Consider the following 18,187-nt stretch of genomic DNA (forward strand, 5'->3'; position numbering starts at 1 on the left):
AGAAGGCGCAAGTGGAGGCTGAGGATGTGCAGACTCCAGATCTTGGAAAAAAGTATTTAATGCCTGCATAATTTGTAACATCGCTTTAGATGCGAAATGTTGAGATTGTGAGGGTCCTGGAGATGGACCTGGTCCTGGAGGCAATGCTGCTATGAGCAAGTCTTGAAGAGGAAGGCATGACTTATGTAGAAGATGAGGGGATTGTGGTCTACTAAATGAAGACGATTCAGAACCCTCGCTAAAGATGTCTGAGTCATGGACAGAGACTAGTTCCACATGTTGGTTGGAATCTGTCTCACAAGGTTTTGATGTTATATGTTTCGTTTTTTGTGTCTAAGATATTCTTGACTGTGCAATGTAGACTGTGTCAAGACTGTTGTCATGGTTAGATGGGGCGTTGTGCGCACAGCTGTGCGCCGACACGCCGTTCTTCGAATGCTTCGGTGGTTTTGATTTTTTATGTTCCGACTTTTTTGGTGTTAAGGAGCGAGAGGGTACAGTGGCCTGAAACTCTAGCGGCTCATGAGGGCCTTTGTGGAAGAGGAGTTGCGGCTTCAACTCCCTTCACTGGCCCTGGCGGTATGACCAACCTGGCCAAGGCACCCTCTAGCGAAGCAGATCTCTTAGCCGGTGTCTTCGGTGGTCTCTTTGATGGTCCTGGCGAAGACTGTGTGGACGATATCTTTAAACGCGTGATTTTTTTCTGCGCGTTGCCTTTGGGCCCGGGGGACATATGACCACAGTCTCGGCATGAGTCTTGGGTCGTGTTGTGGCCCCAGGCATATATAGCAGTAATTATGTCCATCTGTAATGTACATAATTTTACCGCATTGGCAGTACTTAAATCCTGATGGCTTAGGAGCCATCACTGCCCAGAAGAAAAATGAAGAAAAATCAAAAAAATTGTGAAAAAAAATCTCTTCAGAGACAAGGAGGAGAAAAAACCCCAAGTGCAGACTGCTCGCAGAAAAAAAAAAAAAGAGACTGAAGTAACAAGGCAATCGCATGGGAAGCTCACTGCGCAGCCATACAGAGTTCAAAACTCTGTACTAACTGAGAAAACGCTCCCTACTGACCAGTCACAAGGCGCTCCCAGACAGCATGGCTAATTCAGCCCTGCTATCAACAGGAAAAATCCATAATTCACTGAAATCATTGACAAGATTAATTTTAATTTGTAGTCCATGAATTCAAAAGCTACCCGGCGTGCAGTTGATGACTGGGTCACCGTGAGGCAAGGTGTCAGGAATCGACCACGAGTAAAAAATAGCGATTTAACCTACCACGCTGAGGAGGCTCCACAAACCGCGAGGCAACTGCACTGCAGAAAAGAAGAGACTGATGTCTCCCCATCCAGTGTCCCCCACTGGATGGACATATAGATAGTGGCATGCTGGGCATGTTCAGTGTGTTGGTCAAAGCTTCTAGAAACTTTGACAAATTTTCTGTGCCGGGCTCCTTTGGATGATGTCACCCACTTGTGAGGACTACCATTCTGCTTGTCCTAGGAGAGCATCCAAAAACTGGGTACACAACCTGGACACCCAGCCAGATGCACTGTCTGAACTGATGGTCCTGAAGAGGGCAGCCTAATGCACAGGCAAAAGCATGTGAAAACATAGCCACAGTGCAGTGAGAAAGCCTCAGTGTGGGGCCTAGCCAATAGAGGCTGTGCAACCCACTAGGCTGCCCAATCCCTTAACCTCCCTCAGGGCAGGATGAACATCAGAACCAGAATGATGCGTCAAGTACAGAGACCGGGGAAGGAGGAAGCCCTACACAAAACCCTCCTTCTGTCTCTGTATTTTTTTTCCCCAAAGCCTTACCTGAGCTCAGCCCTTCCCACCTGAGTATAGGGACTATCTCTGGCAGAGACAGCATATGTCTTCTTCTCCTGCAGCCGCTCTTGGCTTCCTATATTCGCTGCCTTTTCAGCTGTTTAAACAGCCAAGTCCATGCCAGCTGAAAAACCAGCTTACGGACCAAGGCACTCATCTGCGAGACCAGAGAAATCACCTCAGGAATTTTCAACTAGGGGAGGAGCGGGGCAAATTAAATTTTCCTTTTATTTTTTCTTCTAAAATCTGAAGCAATCCCCAGGTAGGAGGTGTACATCCACAATCTGCTGAAGACTGAGAATACTGGCAGGCTAATGTACTGCAGGAGTGTATACTGTGACGTCAGCTTTGCTCCATCTCCATCTGCTAGTAAAGATGCATAACCCACTGGTTCTGAATTCATCTGTCTGGGTGCCAGGGGATGTGATTAGTGCAGTTAGTGTAGCTGGGTTTAAAAAAGGATTGGATAAATTCTTGGAGAAGTCCATTCCCTACTATTAAGCTGACTTATAAAAAAGCCACTGCTATTACTAGCAACTGTAACACAGGAAGACAGTTTTTGGGTATTTGCCAAGTTCTTCTAGCCTAGATTGGCCACTGTTAGAGACAGGATGCTGGGCTTGATGGACCCTTGGTCAGACCCAGTATGGCATGTTCTTATGTTCTTAGTAAATGTATTTAAAGGAAACAAAGCTAATAAGAATTTATTTTTTTTAAATCCTCTTTTCTCCAGTCACCCTGAGATGTCTTGGATTAGTGGGATGAGGTGCACAAATATCCTCTCCTTCTCTTACACAGGCTCTCAGATACACATACACACATATATTGCATGTCACCCACACAGGTTCCCTCACACATGTACTCCCAAAGGCTTACATACACAAGCTCTCACTCCTATACGCTCCCCCTCTCCCACGCAGGGTCTCAACCCTACGGGCTACCCTACAAACATATGCTCTCAATCCCACAAGCTCCTCTCCTTACACATACAGCCAGCTACAGGCTACTTTATATATACTCACAGGCTCCCTGATAGATACAAACATTCTTCCAAGGATCTCCTCTGGGCCTCCCCCTCTCCTTCAGCACCAAAGGATAGGGGTCCACAGCTTCCTGCTGGACCTCCCTCTGACTACTACTACAGATGCACTTCCCCGTGCATCTGTTATGGTCTGGCAGGTACCTAAGGGTCCGTAGACCACAAGGTGGGAACTACTGCCCTATAAAGCTAAGACTTAGATATAGGTGTGAATACCCAAAAGTCAAGAAGGGGGACAGGGTATAGAAAAATACCTCCAAATGCTACAAATACCGCACAAAAAAACCCCAAACATTTTCCAGCAAATACTATGCATGAATATGCATGAGAGAAAATTTGCATGTTACGGAGGCAGTGTATGCAAATTTTCTCATGCATATTCATTGTGGATATCATGAAAACCCGACTGCCTGGGGGGGTCCCCAGGACAGGGTTGAGAACCACTGCCATAGAGGATTTGATTAGTGATAAGAATTTAAAGAGGACATATGCATAGTTTTGGGGGGTTTTTCCCTATACTAATGTCCACACATTCTTTTTCAAGTTTACCTTGAAATTGTAAAGTCAAATAATTAAAAAAAAACAGAAAAAAAAATGTTACTTCGTGGAAAGGGTGGTGGATGCATGGAATGGCCTTTCAAAAAAAGCAATGGTGGCAGCAACAATAGTGATAAGATTGTAAACAAGGATGGGATAAAATAAAAGCGGCAAAGGTTTACTGAGCCATGATAATAACATGGGGCAACCACACGAGACAAGCAGGATCAGGTAGAGCAGGGGAGGGGGTAGAGAGGAGGGATGGAAAGTGTGGGAAAGGAGGAGGAGGAGTTAGGGTAGCAAAGGGGATAAGAATTAGGGGAGGAGTTAGATTCAAAAGCAGAGCAGGGATTGGGTAAGGCCAAGATGCAGAAGAAAGCAAACAGCAGTTAGTGCAGGAGCTGTGGAGAAGATGGCACGAGCTGCGTTGTCGGGTGGTGAGCTAGAAAAGTGTGATGAGTACTTCAAACGTGAGGCGAGAGAGGGCGTAGAGGTGGAGGGAAAGCAGTCAGTAAAACAGGTGGAGATGGCACGAACGGCGCAGAAAGGGGGAGGCGCAGCCGATGGTTACGGTCAGCAGGGTGTGAGCAATGGCGGTGGCTCAAGGGGAGAGGAGGATCATAGTTCAGGCAAGAGTGGCCCTGAAGCTGAGGGAGAGGACTCGGGATGCATGGCGAGGCAGAGCGGCGTTCAAGGGTTCGGGGGGGGGGAGGGGGAGCTGTCTATCATTGCGTCTGGATTAGACATCGAATCACCAGTCAGAGGGTGACTATGCAACGAGGCTCCGGGTGCGCAGGGAGGGATCCTACACCGGAAGAAGGCAGTGGCCACGCGGTGTCAGTCAGGCCTAGGAGTCATACCATGGAGGCCCAACGAAGCGAATAATTTCGTCGACGGATGGACGGAGGGGAACAGGGCGATGGGGAATGGCTTTCGACAGCCCCCAATGTCCGAGAGCAGACAGGCGAGTGATCAGTCCGAGGCCGGCTGGAGAGGCAAGAGGGAGGAGGAGAGCAGCAGTTGGTGCCAGAGGGACCGGCTCACGAAAGGACGCAGCAGCAGCTCGGGGTCAGGAGACTGGCAGCTGTGAGGAAGATGAAGAGCTGGGTGAGCTGGGAGGTACTTTAGGGGACAGGGCGACTCCAAGGAGTGGGGGGAGGGGGATTTACAAAGGGAGGGCCTTCCAATGCAGGAGGAGTAGAGGGGTGGAGGGCGGGAAGGGGTGAGACCTGGCGGTGTTGCTTAGGGCCCAGGTGTGGGAAGGCAGAGACAGAAGAAGGGGGAACCTTCGGTGTGACATGTATTCAAGATGCTGTGGCCAGTACTTTTGTGTTTACAGGTGCCACAGTTGGGACACAGAGGGTGAGCGGCGGAGAGAAGGATGCAAGGGAGGGGACAGTGTTTGCTGTTGCTGCGAGAAGCAGAACGAGGAAGGGTTCGCAGGAGGAATGGGAGACATTGCAGGAAACAGGCTGTTGTGGCCCGACGGTAAGACAGGATCTGAGCAGATAACAGTAGCATACCAGAGGGGAAAAAGGGGACAGGAGTCCACGTCCAGCAAGAGACTTCGGACTCTAGCGTAGACAGAAGGGAGAGAAGGCGAAGTGATTTGGGTCCAAGTCAGGACATGGGACATCCAGCCTTGGCCTCGCTGTCAGAGTTATGGGAAGGAGTTCCCAGTCACTTGCGCAAGAAGATTCGCAAACGCAGATATGTCAATATATTCCAGCTGCTCACGGGCAGGCGGGGGAATAGACTGAGGAAGAAGAAGAGTAGCAAGAAGTCAGGGGGAGGTGAGACGGACATGACAATCGCCAAGAATATTCTTAATTGGATGAGGGGGTTCTTGCGGTTAGCTAGCAAGATAGGGCACTACCAGCCGGAGTTGCACGGGGCGCTTTTGGCTTACTGCGATAGCATACTAGGAGCCTACAAGGATTATGAAGGTTGGGCCTGGCTCAACTACGATGAGAAGTTCAGAGAGAAAATTGCGGGCAATAAGTTTATGAGTTGGGGCTCGCAAGATATCAATTTATGGCTCACGCAGATGACGAACAAAGGGACGGTGGAGACCAGAGAACCGGGGCTGACGCGAGTGAGGGGGAAGTGGGTGAGGGTAGGGAGGATAGGAAGGCAGGAGGGGGAAAGGACATATGTTGGAGGTACAATAGAGGCACGTGTCTGTTCCCAGATTGCAAATTCCGGCATTCCTGTGCTCTCTGCGCGGGTGCTCACCCTAGTAGCAGATGTGGGCAGGCGGTCAGCAAGCCCGTGACGGGGGTAACAAATTAAAAAAAAAAAAAAAAAAGGGGGATGGGTCAAGCGCATAGGGGGTAGGGAAGCCTGTCAAAAAAAAAGGGGGAGCAGAACTGACGGAAGCAAGGTTAGAAATGGGTGGTGTGTGACAGAGGTGAGGAGCTAGGAGTGTGACAGTGTGATTTTGTTCCTGTTTCCATTTTCTGTAAGGACGGGTTGAGGTCGGGCAAGGTTCAAGAGCAGCGCACGGGTCCAGGAGTGAGGCTGAAGAGGAATGGGAGCTGATTCGGAGTTCCGTAGCTCACAACACGTGGGTGGCTTATGAGAAAGGGAACAGAATAGTGTCGGCATACTTCAGGGCGATGGGGTGGCGAGCAGGGCAAGTGCCAGAAGAATTGTTAGTACGATTCGTCTTATGGGCGAAACAGGATGGGTACACAGTTGGGTCAGTGAATGCCTATTTAGCCGGTTTTAACTTTTTTCAGAAGCTTTCTGGTGAAAGAGGGCCGGAACGCAGCTTTAGGATTAAGAAAGTGTTAATGGGTTGGAGAAGAGGTCAGGGTGACCAAAAGGACAAGAGGTTGCCGATCCGTTTCCATGTCTTGGTTCAATTGGCAGATTCGTTAGTGCGAGTTTGTTGGTCAAGCTTTGAAGTTTCGTTGTTTCAAGTGGCTTTTTCTTGGGCGTTTTTTGGGGCATTGCGCATCGGGAAGTTGATAGCGAAATGGGTCTGCAGGATCAAAGCGTTAGCATCACTGCGGAGGTGGTTACCATATTCGTTCACAGATCAAAAACGGACCAAAGTGGTAGAGGTCGATATATTCAGTTGTTGCCTGTCCCGGAGCTGGGGGTATGCCCTGTTCGGACAGCATGGACGTATAGCCGTAGGTGGAAGGGCCCTTCCTCATACATGAGGATGGTTCCGGCTTGACAATACCAATGTTTGCAGGTGTTGCGTTCCGTCATTAAGGCAGCGGGCAAAGACCCAGAGTTTTACAGTTCCCACTCATTCCGTATCGGGGCGGCTACCACAGCGGAGGAAGCCGGAGTTTCGGCTGATGGTATTAAGAGGTTAGGCAGGAGGAGTTCGGATGCGTACAAGGGACTTAGAAGGGAAGGGATAGGGAAGGTAAAAGGAGTCCGGTAGGAGAGGGAGTGTGGTTCGGAGAATGAGGGAGGGGGGGGAGGGCAATTGTTTCAGTAATGTTGAAATCTTTTTCTTACAGAAAGCAGGGAGAGGAGAGAAGGGCAGGGATGCGCCTGGATCGTGGGCCATTCCTTCATCCACAGGGCGCAAAGGCGGCATGGAAACGGCCCTACGGAGAACAATTGGAGATGGAGAACCTTGGCTGGAAATTGGCTTGGTTCAGCAAGAGAGGCATGCAGTGGGACGAGCTGCGGGCTTTGAGGGACAGGGTTGAGATGTGGGGTAGACCGGATATCTTAGTGATACACTTAGAGGGGGGAATGATATTGGTGTGAAGACATGCAGGGTGTTAACGTTCATCAAGAAAGATATGGCACAATTTATGAATTGCTGGCCAGTCACGAAGATCAGATGGTCTGATATCATCATCCGAGTAAAACACAGAGAGGAAACAATTTGGAATACTGGGGTGAAAAAATTGAAAAGACAAATGGGCAAATGGATGGGCTGAGAAGGGGGTTTTTGGATTCGACACTGGTGGTGGTCATGGGAGAGTGAGCCAGGGTTTTTCAGTGGGGATGGCGTGCACCTATCAGATATAGGAATGGACTTGTTTAACAATCAATTGCAGGAAGAGTTAGAGAAGGCTATCAAGAAATGGTTTTAGCCGCAGTTTGGGGGGGACGAACCGACAATAAGTCGATCGTTTGTGGCGGAAAACCCGAGCCCAGTTTGAGTTTCATGTTAAGGGGTATTGGGGGGAAGGGATAAAGGGGGTAACCCTGCGTAGCAAGGGGGGGGGCTGCTACATGGGAGGATGAGAACCCGGGGGGGTTAAAGGTTCTCAGTGAGCCAGCTCTCGCAGGCACGTGGCAGAGCAGGCGAGAAATAGGGGAAGGAGCGGCTCCACCATTGGGGGAGAAGGTGGTGGAGATATGGGAGGGTTGGGGGATCAAAGTAAAAGGGGAAGTTAAGGGGTTAGTTACTTGTGAGGGCTCGGGTTATGTAGGCAAATAAACTGCAGCCTATTTAAATGCCATTCAAGTGTTGCGTCTTGTTTTAAGGGGGCGGGGTAGCGGATGAGAGCATGTGTTGCATCCCATGTTAAGAGTCCCTGGCCACAAAAGTGAAAGCAAGCCAGAGATTAACTTGAGTCTACAGCATGCAATGCAAAATAGTTTAGCAAGAAGGATGAGCCCTGTGAACTTTGTCATCATATTCTACATGTCTGTAGATACAGAATTCAGTACTGTTGTTGACATGTCATTACTAACAGTTTATACTTTTGGTGGGTACAATGAAGACAAAGTAGATAGTATAAAGCACTGGAGTTAGGAAGGATACATGTTTGTGTGCAATTCCTGATTAAGCAAGTCATTTAGAAACCACAGAAAAAAAAAGCATAGCCCCATGACTACGTATGTTAGATGCAAGTTATATAGCACACAACTCCCAGTGAATAGTTGGGTGCAGTTAAGCTGTCTTAGAAACTAGTAGATTTTCTATTGGATTACTTAAAAGTTTCACTACAAGCAGATCATTCTAAAATTAAACATGACCCAAGGGTGCCTCTAAACCAACAAAATAATACCTTGGATTCTTTTAAGAAAATTTCAAATTGCTTTAATCAGACGTAAAGCAATTTCACTTTTTTATGCCCAAGGAACAACCATATAGAGGCAGAGGCAAAAATGGCCTTTAGCAAAATAAAATTTTTGGAAACATACGAGTCTATTCTGGCCCTTCTGCCAATCTTTTTACAAATTACCAACTGCATGAAGAACCAAGGAACATGCCAAGGCTACTTTCCTTGCAGAAGCCTGCAAAGGAAAATTCCAGAATGGCATGAAACAAATGATGGCAGAAAAGAACCAAATGGTCCACCCAGTCTACCCAGTAAGCCCACTGCAGCAGCTGCCATACCATGTGGATTACCCTCTTGCTTAACAGATTTTCAGACTGTAAAGGTCAGGCCATTTGTTGCTGTTTGAATCCAATTCCCCTTTTCCTCTGCCGTTGAAGCAGAAAGTGATGGATTTGCATCAAAAGTATGAAGGATTATTGGTTAAGGGTAGTAACCACAACACCAGTAAGTTACCCCCATGTAATCATTTCATTTCCATCCTGTAGTCTTTAGGGATCACCGATTATCCCATGCCCCTTTGGAGTTTTCACTTTTTCATCTTCACCACCTCTTCCGGAAGGGCATTCCAGGCATCCACGACCCTTCTCCATGAAGAAATATTTCCTGACATTGGTTCTGAGTTGTCCTCCCTGGAGTTTCATTTCGTGACCAATTCCACTTATTTCTTTCCATAGGAAAAGGTTTGTCAATTGTGCCTCAAAACCTTTCAGGTATCTGAAGTTCTGCATCCTCTCTCCCCTGCGTATCCTGTTTTCAAGTGTAGACATTTGGATTCTTCAGCTTCGCCTCATAGGTCTTCTCCTACAGACCCTACACCATTTTGGTTGCTCTTCTATGGACTGCCTCTATCCTGTCTATCCCTTTCGAGATGAGGACTCCAGAACTGAACACAGCTCTCCAAGTGAGGCCATACCAAGAATCTGTTCAATATCATCACCTTTTTCTTATTGATTATTCCTCTCTATATGCAGCCCAGCATTCTTCTGGCTTTAGCTATCGCCTTGTCATATTGCTTCACTATCTTTAGATCTCCAGACACTATTACTCCAAGATCCCTCTCTTGGTCTGTGTACATCAGTCTTTCATCCCCTATCACTTTTTGATTACTGCACCCCAGATGCATGATTCTGCACTGCTTGAATCCCTGCTGCCAAGTCTTCAACCACTCTTCAAGCTTTCTTAAATCATTTTTCATTCTCTCTACTCTTTCAGGTGTGTACACTTTATTGCAGATCTTAGTATCAAGCACAAAGACAAATTTTGCCTTCTATCCCTTCTGCAATGTCACTCAAAGATATTCAACAGAACCAGTCCCAACACAGAATCTTGTGGCACTCCACTTAACACTGTTTTTCTTAGGAGTAGGTTCCATTTACCAGTGAACCAGTTTGTAATCCACACCACTACCTTGGCACTCACTCCCAAACTTCTCATTTTATTGACAAGCCTCCTATGCAGGACTTGCTGAAATCCAAGTAGATCACAGAGTGCTCTTCCTTGATCCAATTCTCTAGTCATCCAATCAAAAATCAGATGTGTCTGACAGGACCTTCCCCTGGTCAATCCATGCTGCCATAGGTCCAGCAACCCAAGGATTGTAGATAGCTCCCTATTCTTTCCTTCAACAGTCTCTGTTCATTTTCCCAACCACCGAGGTGAGGTTAACTGGCCTGTAGTTTCCAGCCTTTAACTGCTTCCAGTTTTCTAAAGTGGGACCACCACCGCTCTTCTCCAATTCCACAGCCCCATTCCCATGGACCTATTCAACAGATCCTTCAACAAATTCACAAGCACATCTCTTGAGCTCTCTCAGTATCCTGGGATATATCTCCTCTGGCTCTATGGCCTTGTCCATTTTAAGTTTGCTTAGCTCCTCCCATACATTCTCCTCTTTAAAAAAAAAAAAAAAGGTTTAGTCTACTCCATCCCCATCTATGGCCTTGTTAACCAGCAGCGGTCATAAGAACATAAGATATGCCATACTGGATCAGACCAAGGGTCCATCAAGCCCAGTATCCTGTTTTTAAACAGTGGCCAATCCAAGTCACAAGTACCTGGCAAGTACCCAAACATTAAATAAGTCTCATGCTATTATTGCTTATTAATTAATAGTATATGAATTTTTTTCTCTAGGAGCTTATCCAAACCATTTTTAAATGAGGTACACTAACTGCTGTAATCACATCCTCTGGCAATGAATTGCAGAGCTTTTAAATATGCTCTGAGTGAAAAAGAATTTTCTTCGACTTGTTTTAAATGAGCGGCTTGCTAACTTCATGGAGTGCACCCTAGTCCTATTATCTTAGCGTGTAAATAATTAATTTACATTAACTTATTCAAGTCCTTTCATGATTTTGTAGACCTCTATCATATCCATCCCTCAGTCTTCTCTTCCCCCACACTAAACAACCCTAACTTCCTTAGCCTCTCTCAAAGGGCAGCCTTTCCATTCCACTTATTTTGGTCACTACTCTCTGCACTTTCTCCAGTGCAACTATATATTTTTTGAGATGCGGCGACCAGAATTGCACACAGTATTCTAGATGCGGTCTCACCATGGAGCGATAAAGAGGCCATTTTTATTTGCCATTCCCTTCCTAATAATTCCTAACATTGTTTGCTCTTTTGATCGCCACAGCACACTGAGCTGACGATTTCAATGTATTATCCACTATGACACCTGGATCTCTTTCCTAGGTAGTAACTCCTAGTATGGAACCTAACATCATGAAACAGCAAGGGTTATTTTTCCCTATATGCAACACCTTGCACTTGTCCACATTAAATTTCATCTGCCATTTGGATGCCCAATCTTCCAGCCTCGCAAGGTCCTCCTGCAATGTATCACAATCCATTTGTGATTTAACTACTCTGAATAATTTTGTATCTGCAAATTTGATAACCTCACTAGTCGTATTCCTTTCCAGATCATTTATAAATATATTGAAAAGCACCAGTCAAAGTACAGATCCCTAAGGCACTCCACTGTTTACCCTTTCCACTGAGAAAATTGACCATTTAATCCTACTCTGTTTCCTGTCTTTTAACCAGTTTGTAATCCACAAAATGACATCGCCTCCTATCCCATGACTTTTTTGTTTTCTTAGAAGCCTCTCATGAGGGACTTTGTCAAATGCCTTCTGAAAATCCAAATACACATCTACTGGTTCACCTTTATCCACATGTTTATTAACCCCTTCAAAAAAAATGAAGCAGATTTGTTAAGCAAGACTTCCCTTGGGTAAATCCATCTTGACTGTGTTCCATTAAACCATGTCTTTCTAGATGCTCTATGATTTTGATCTTTAGAATAGTTTTCACTATTTTTCCTGGCACTGAATTCAGGCTCACTGAAGGGAGTCCTCGTGCCACTTAGGTGCCATATGCAGCTCCATGGTATTCCAAAGCCACTGGGAAAGGGAGGGGGGAAATCTTTCCCAATTCATGGGAAATAGGGGGAACAGAGTCCCACCTTGCTTCATGTGGTGCCAAGAATCCAATGATGCCTCACTCCAAGTAGAGAAGCGGCTTTCACTGCCCAAGTTTGCTATGAGTCTTTGGGCTCTTACTTGATAGTACCTTCCAAAGGGCTTCCATCTGCCAGGCATGGTACTACTGCACCCTCTGAGACATCCGACCACAACTATAACAGTTGGTAGTGTCATGATCCAGGCCTAGGCAGTGACAGAAGATGGTGTGGGTATCAGAAATTGATATCTGGTGCATACAAATGCAGGACTTAAACCCAGTGACCACAGGTTTCTTGGCCTTGGATTTTTCCTTTTTTGTAAGAACTAAAAAGTTCTGTTGAGGAGTTGCTAAGGCAGCAGTAAGAGAAATGATGCAACAAGGCATAATACACTAGGTCTGAGTAAAAAGACTAACAAAATCAGAGAGACTGGGAAGACATCTGTGTGCTAGCTCAGAAAGACTGAGGGGCTTATGACAGAAGAACTCCTGTGCAAGCTGCGTAAGACTTTTGCTAAGCTCAGAGAGCTGGGTCCACATTGGAGCTGTTGGATGACATCACCCACATGTTATAGGCTGCTTGTCCAAGAACAGAAAAATAATCAAATAAGCATGCCACTACAGGTAGTATTGACATTTTGGTCCTCTTATGAGCTCAAAGTAGATCAGCACAAACATACATAAATGGCTTTCAAAAGTGTCAGAGCAGATATTACACTACACTATTTGCTGCACTTTAATGTACTGTTTACTACAGGTGCCATTAATACAGTAAATTTGTGGTTATCATAGCAACATTTTAGTAATCAATACCAACTCTGGATACAAGAAAACAAAAGAAAACAGAACTTATGGGAAGCTAGACAGGTCATAATTTAGCCACATATCTAAAGACCTAGCATTAGCAAGAATGGAATTCTGATCATATCTAACTGGATTTGTTCTATGATTTTCAATGTCCAATACTATTCAAGTTTAATTCATTTCAGTCTATATGGGGGCAATATTTTTTTCTTCAAAAATATTTCAAATGTGTTTACTGGCTCTCTGTCAAGCTAGATCTTGTGAAAAGTACCCATTTGTTTCTCAGGTCTACAAGCAGCATGCTATGGTTACATATTCTGAAAATCAATGGCCTTAAATACCTAAATCATTCTGTTTTACAAGCTTATATATTTGATTTTACTTCATTTATATTACATCACTACTACAAACTACTGAATTCATCATCCATCTTAAAAGGTTAAGATGACAAATAAAAGACCAGCATTTACCAATATTTTGCAGAGTAGGTGATCCAGGTGGTGTTATATTTACACTGGGTGACAGGAAGAGATAATTTCTGTTCACTCCTATATTAAAATCAAATGGTGATCGATAGTCTTCCTGTAGATCCACGTCTCTGGAATCCATCCCAGGCATAAACAGATCTTTTACTCAGTTCAGATCAGCTGCTAAAGCAGCACACATCCTTACAGATCCTCTTGCTTTTGCTCTCGCTGTTATTGTAGGTTTTGCTTCTCTACTTTAATAAAAATAGTCCACCAGATTTTATGACACTTCTCACAACACAGCATTTCCTTGGTTTGACTCAAATTTCACTTAATTAACACTGAAATCAGCACACACCTGTTAATAAATTACTAGACTTACACTTCATAGAAGGCAAAGTTTAGATAAATGAAACCTGCTTGCTTTACAAAACTTGATTATCCTGTCTCAAACTCACTGAAAATTTCCTTACAATATATATATGCACAGCTCAGCACACCTTTTGACTCCTACTAGGTCTGTGAGTCATCTATAAAATTACACAAAGGACTTCCAATCATAAAGTCAGCTGACAACTAAACCAGGATATCCTTAATCTTCTAGGGCACAAAAGGATTATACGCCAATAATCTATGGTGCACACCATCTGTGCAACATAAGTACTTTACCTAGATTTTAGAAATATTCAAGCTCTGCAGTTAAAGGGATAAGTCATGTTAAGTGACTAGTTTAAAAAAAAAGAAAGAAAGAAATGACAGCCTTTTAGAAGTTATTTCTAGGTGATCAAGTACTGTTCAGTAACTTTTATAATTTCACGACAGAACTCTTTAGCTTCTATGGGTTAGCTATGTCGACATTTCCCAACCTAATCAAATCCAAGGCACACTTACATTAACAAAAATGTGGCACAACATACTTTACCAAGCAGACAGTGAGGATATGAAGAGGCCAAAAGAAGAGCTAGGGGAGCACAGAAAGTTTTGCCAGTCCTCTCTTCCAAATTTTACAACAAAGGCAAAAAACAGGAAGAGTCAAGGAATCTGTCACAATGGACCAGTTCTCAATATACAAATACAAGAGTCAATATAGTATAAGCAGCCAGCACAGTTACATGTGGCTTCCAGAGCTCCTGCTTCCAACATTCAGTGACTCAATTTGCATACTGTCCCAATCTCTCCCAGTCTGGGAATTTAAAAAAAAAAAATACTGAAAGGACTCAAGAGGTGGCTCAGGAAGGGGAAGACAAGGTGGTTCTGTGTTAAGTGTGTGCCTGCACAAAGCGACTATGCATGCCCTGTATGCAGCTCAATTACAGTGGCTTGCAAAAGTATTCGACCCTCAAAGAATCAGATGTGTGAATTACAAATGACAGATTGTTATGGACAGTATATTTATTACAAACCAGTAGGCTCAAAGTAAGTTTCAAAATCACAATTTATTATCTCTTGCAATTTATATAAAATTAAATTAAAAACTAAAAAATGTTGCTTGCAGAAGTATTCAGCCCCTTCAGACTAGTCCTTGGTAAAGCCGCCTTTTACTGCAATAACAGCTTTAAGTCTGTTGGGGTAAGTTTCTACCAGCATTGCACACTGTTTGGAAGTGATATTTTCCCATTCTTCCTGGCAGATTAGCTCTAGGTTGTTCAGATTGGTTGGATGACGCTTATGGACTGCAATTCTCATATTACCACAGATTCTCAATTGGACTGAGATCTGTACTTTGACTTGGCCATTGTAAAACATTCACTTTTTTGTTGGTGAACTACGTTATGTGTTGCTTTGGCCTTGTGCCTGGGATTATTATCCTGCTGAAAGGTGAACTTTCTCTTGTTTTAGTTTTTTAGCAGACTGGTTAGTCTTACAGCATCTCCCCTATATGTTGCATGCATATGTTGCATATATATTCATTTTTAACAAGATGCCCAGACCCCACTGACGAAAAGCATCCCCACAACATGATGCTGTCACCCCCATACTTTACTATTAGGATGGTGTTAGCAGAGGAATGTGCAGTATTAGGTTTGCGCCACACAACATTTTGAAAATCGCCATTTTTGTCTCATCTGACCACAAAACCTTATCCCACATTTTAAATTGGATCACTGATGCTTTCTGGCAAACTACAGACATGCTTTGATGTGGTTTTTCTTCAGAATAGGCTTCTTTCTAGCCATCCTCCCATACAGGCAGGGTGTATGTAGAGCTCTTAACATAGTTCACTGGTGCAACTCCTCGCCAATTTCAGCCACTGAACTCTGTTGCTCCTCCAAAGTGATTGTTGGCCTCTGTGGCTTCCCTCACAAGTCTCCTCCTTGCTCAGACACTGAGTTTTGATGGCAACCTCGTCTAGGCAGTAGGTGGGTAGTATGATGCAGCTTCCATGTCCTTACACTGGGATATCTAAGTGCTTGGATATTATTTTGTAACCTTTTCCTATCTTGTGCATGTCTTTTTTCTTTTTTTTTTAAATTTCTTTAGAATGTTCTTTGGTCTTCAATTTCACAGCTTTCCTTCAGATTCACAGTCTGATTAATGGTACTGGAATTAGGGGGGGGGGGTCTTATCCAGAAAAGCTGACTTTTTTTTTTTTAATGATTCACAGGTAGATGTCAATTATAAACCAATTGTTAGGGCAATTTTTCATCTGTGCAAACTTGGAGCTTCCAGCATTTTTCAGTTTTTAATTATATTTTACAAAAATGCAGAGAAATAATGAATTGTGACTGAAAATTTACTTTGAGTAAACTGGTTGGCAACATACTGTCTGGAACAATCTGTGTAACTCATTTGTAATCCACATAAATCTGATTTTTTTTTAGGACTTCAAACACTTTTGTAAGCACTGTAACCTCACTCTGGGGCTCACCCTGTAGCTAGGATGAGGAGTAATGCATGATTACACATGCTATCAGAAAAGATCCTACACATTTAAGACCCGCCACATGTGCCCTCTTGTTGCTGTGAGGTTTTGAAGGCAGAGCCCAGATGCTGATCTGATCTAAGCATCAGATATTGGTGACCTGATCAGGTCTGATGGCACACTGGGTGGAAAACATGGGCATTTTGGTCCAGTCAACTGTAAACCACAGCCACAGTTAGCCCTAGCTTTCAGAATCAAAAGTCAACTTCCTCCTATACCACTGGAAGCTGAGACTGACCACAGCTGTGACAAACAAGTATCTGACTTCAACCAGATACACATATATGCAGTAAAAGAAAATGCCCACATCTTATTGCTTGTCAAGGTGAGTGGATAGGGAAGGGGCCCACTTCCTCACATGCTATATGAGAAGACAGCTCATGAACTTATCCAGAAATTAAAAAAGAAAAAACAGTGTTTGATAGGAAGACTGCTCAACCAAAAGCTAGCACGGCAATACAGACAAGCATAGATTTATTCCACCATTCTATGCTCCCAACACTAACCAAATAGGAGACCCTTTCACTATCACCAATAAACTGGGATTACGTAGTAGAAAAAGAACAGTTCAAAGTTAAACTGACTATGGCTTGCTGGAGTCTGGAAAAACTAAAGCAGAAAGCCGGATGCAGTTGCATCATCTCATAGGCACTCTGCTAGTCTCCACCTCCTAAGAAAGAGGAAGTTCATAATGTCTGGGTCATTAAATAAGAGCAGAGAAAAAGAACAGCAAAGGTATAATATAAGCAATTGCTTTGTAAACTTCAATCACAATTCTGCTTAATGTACCTTAATTCTGGTGTACTTACTCTGACACATCAGCACTTGATTGGTACTGAGAAATGGGTATCATGCAGATTGGGGAATTTAAAAAATTACTGACTAACCTTTGAGATCACTCTTTATGCCTTATGTTCTCTCTGGTCCATTTTAAATCCATATCTTAAGAAATCAAAATGCTAAATCTCATCATGAAATCCTTCAAATCCTTTGGTTTCTAATTTATGGTTTTTAAAATAAATGTTTTCCCCAAACCACAACTTCCTATTGTGAATATACTGTGCTAATTTACAGTAATCTTTACAATAAAACTAAAGTAATCCTCTTTTAAAGAGGAACGTTATCAAGTTAGATCAGCCTTAATTGTAGCTATGCCATGCTGTGCAGGTTTTCTAAACCCAAATCCACATGTGCTCTGTTACTGTACAAAAACACATTCATTAAGTTTATTCAGAGACACTGGAACACCATAAAGATATACCTAGCCCAGACCAGCACATTGCCAGCCTCCAGCTCATAGGGTCCAATGTTTGTATTTCATTTCATTTTTACAGATAGAAACATGGCAGAAAGACCAGACGATCTGCCAACATCTCTCACATCCACACAAAGAGCTGCAAAATCTGGCCCCTGCCAGATTCCCCAAGCCCAGGGGAATTCCAGCAGGAAACCAAGAGGGAGCAATCCTACAATGCCCCTAACACCACTCACCAAGAAACAGCTTGAGGTGAAGGAGAGCAGCAGAGAGCTTTTATAAAACTAATCTAAACAAAGGATAATGATCATAAAAATGTAACAATCCTGATGGGACCACACACATACAAATAAAGTGCACCCAGTCTAGCACACAAATTTACGTGCATTCTGGACACACCTCACTAGCACCCAATGTAATAAGGAGATTAGCGCACCCAAAATGCATGCCCAAACTGAGTACCCGATAGTGCTCACCACATGTAAATTCCACGTATATGAGGCTATTAGCTATTACTCAAGGCACACTGTTTAATGTGTCAAATTTAACTGCAGCCCCAGAGTTGGAGTTCAGTCCAGCCAAGAAAGATTTCCAACAAATAAAAATATAAACTAACCACAGTGTAAAGAAATACAAGGAGATATGCAAAGATGGACAGATTTAAAAATTATAAAAAAGAGAGACCAGAAATATTTCATGCTGGGTTTGTAGCAATAAGTCACACAATTACTGAAATTGGGCTAGCTTTCCTTCGGACAAAAATGTATAATATAGCTTTCACAAATGTTCTGAAAAGCCTGTGTTTGAT

At 43.9% G+C, this 18,187-nt stretch overlaps 1 protein-coding gene across 5 annotated transcripts in view; it reads right to left on the reverse strand.

The window, feature by feature from the left end:
* The window catches only part of TPD52 (tumor protein D52), a 261,978-nt gene that overhangs the window by 132,936 nt on the left and 110,855 nt on the right, over nucleotides 1–18,187 (reverse strand). Inside the window, exon 1 of one of the 5 annotated variants that reach the window (XM_029591532.1) lies at nucleotides 13,205–13,506. The exons of 3 other annotated variants lie outside the window; for them this stretch is intronic. In XM_029591532.1, coding sequence (XP_029447392.1) covers nucleotides 13,205–13,352 — 148 coding nt within the window. In that variant the 5' untranslated portion in view covers nucleotides 13,353–13,506. Of the gene's footprint in view, nucleotides 1–13,204; nucleotides 13,507–18,187 lie in introns of those variants that run through there. One more of the 5 variants, XM_029591533.1, reaches the window with a different exon arrangement.

Source organism: Rhinatrema bivittatum, chromosome 2, assembly GCF_901001135.1.
Source record: "Rhinatrema bivittatum chromosome 2, aRhiBiv1.1, whole genome shotgun sequence".
Taxonomy (NCBI): Eukaryota; Metazoa; Chordata; class Amphibia; order Gymnophiona; family Rhinatrematidae; genus Rhinatrema; species Rhinatrema bivittatum.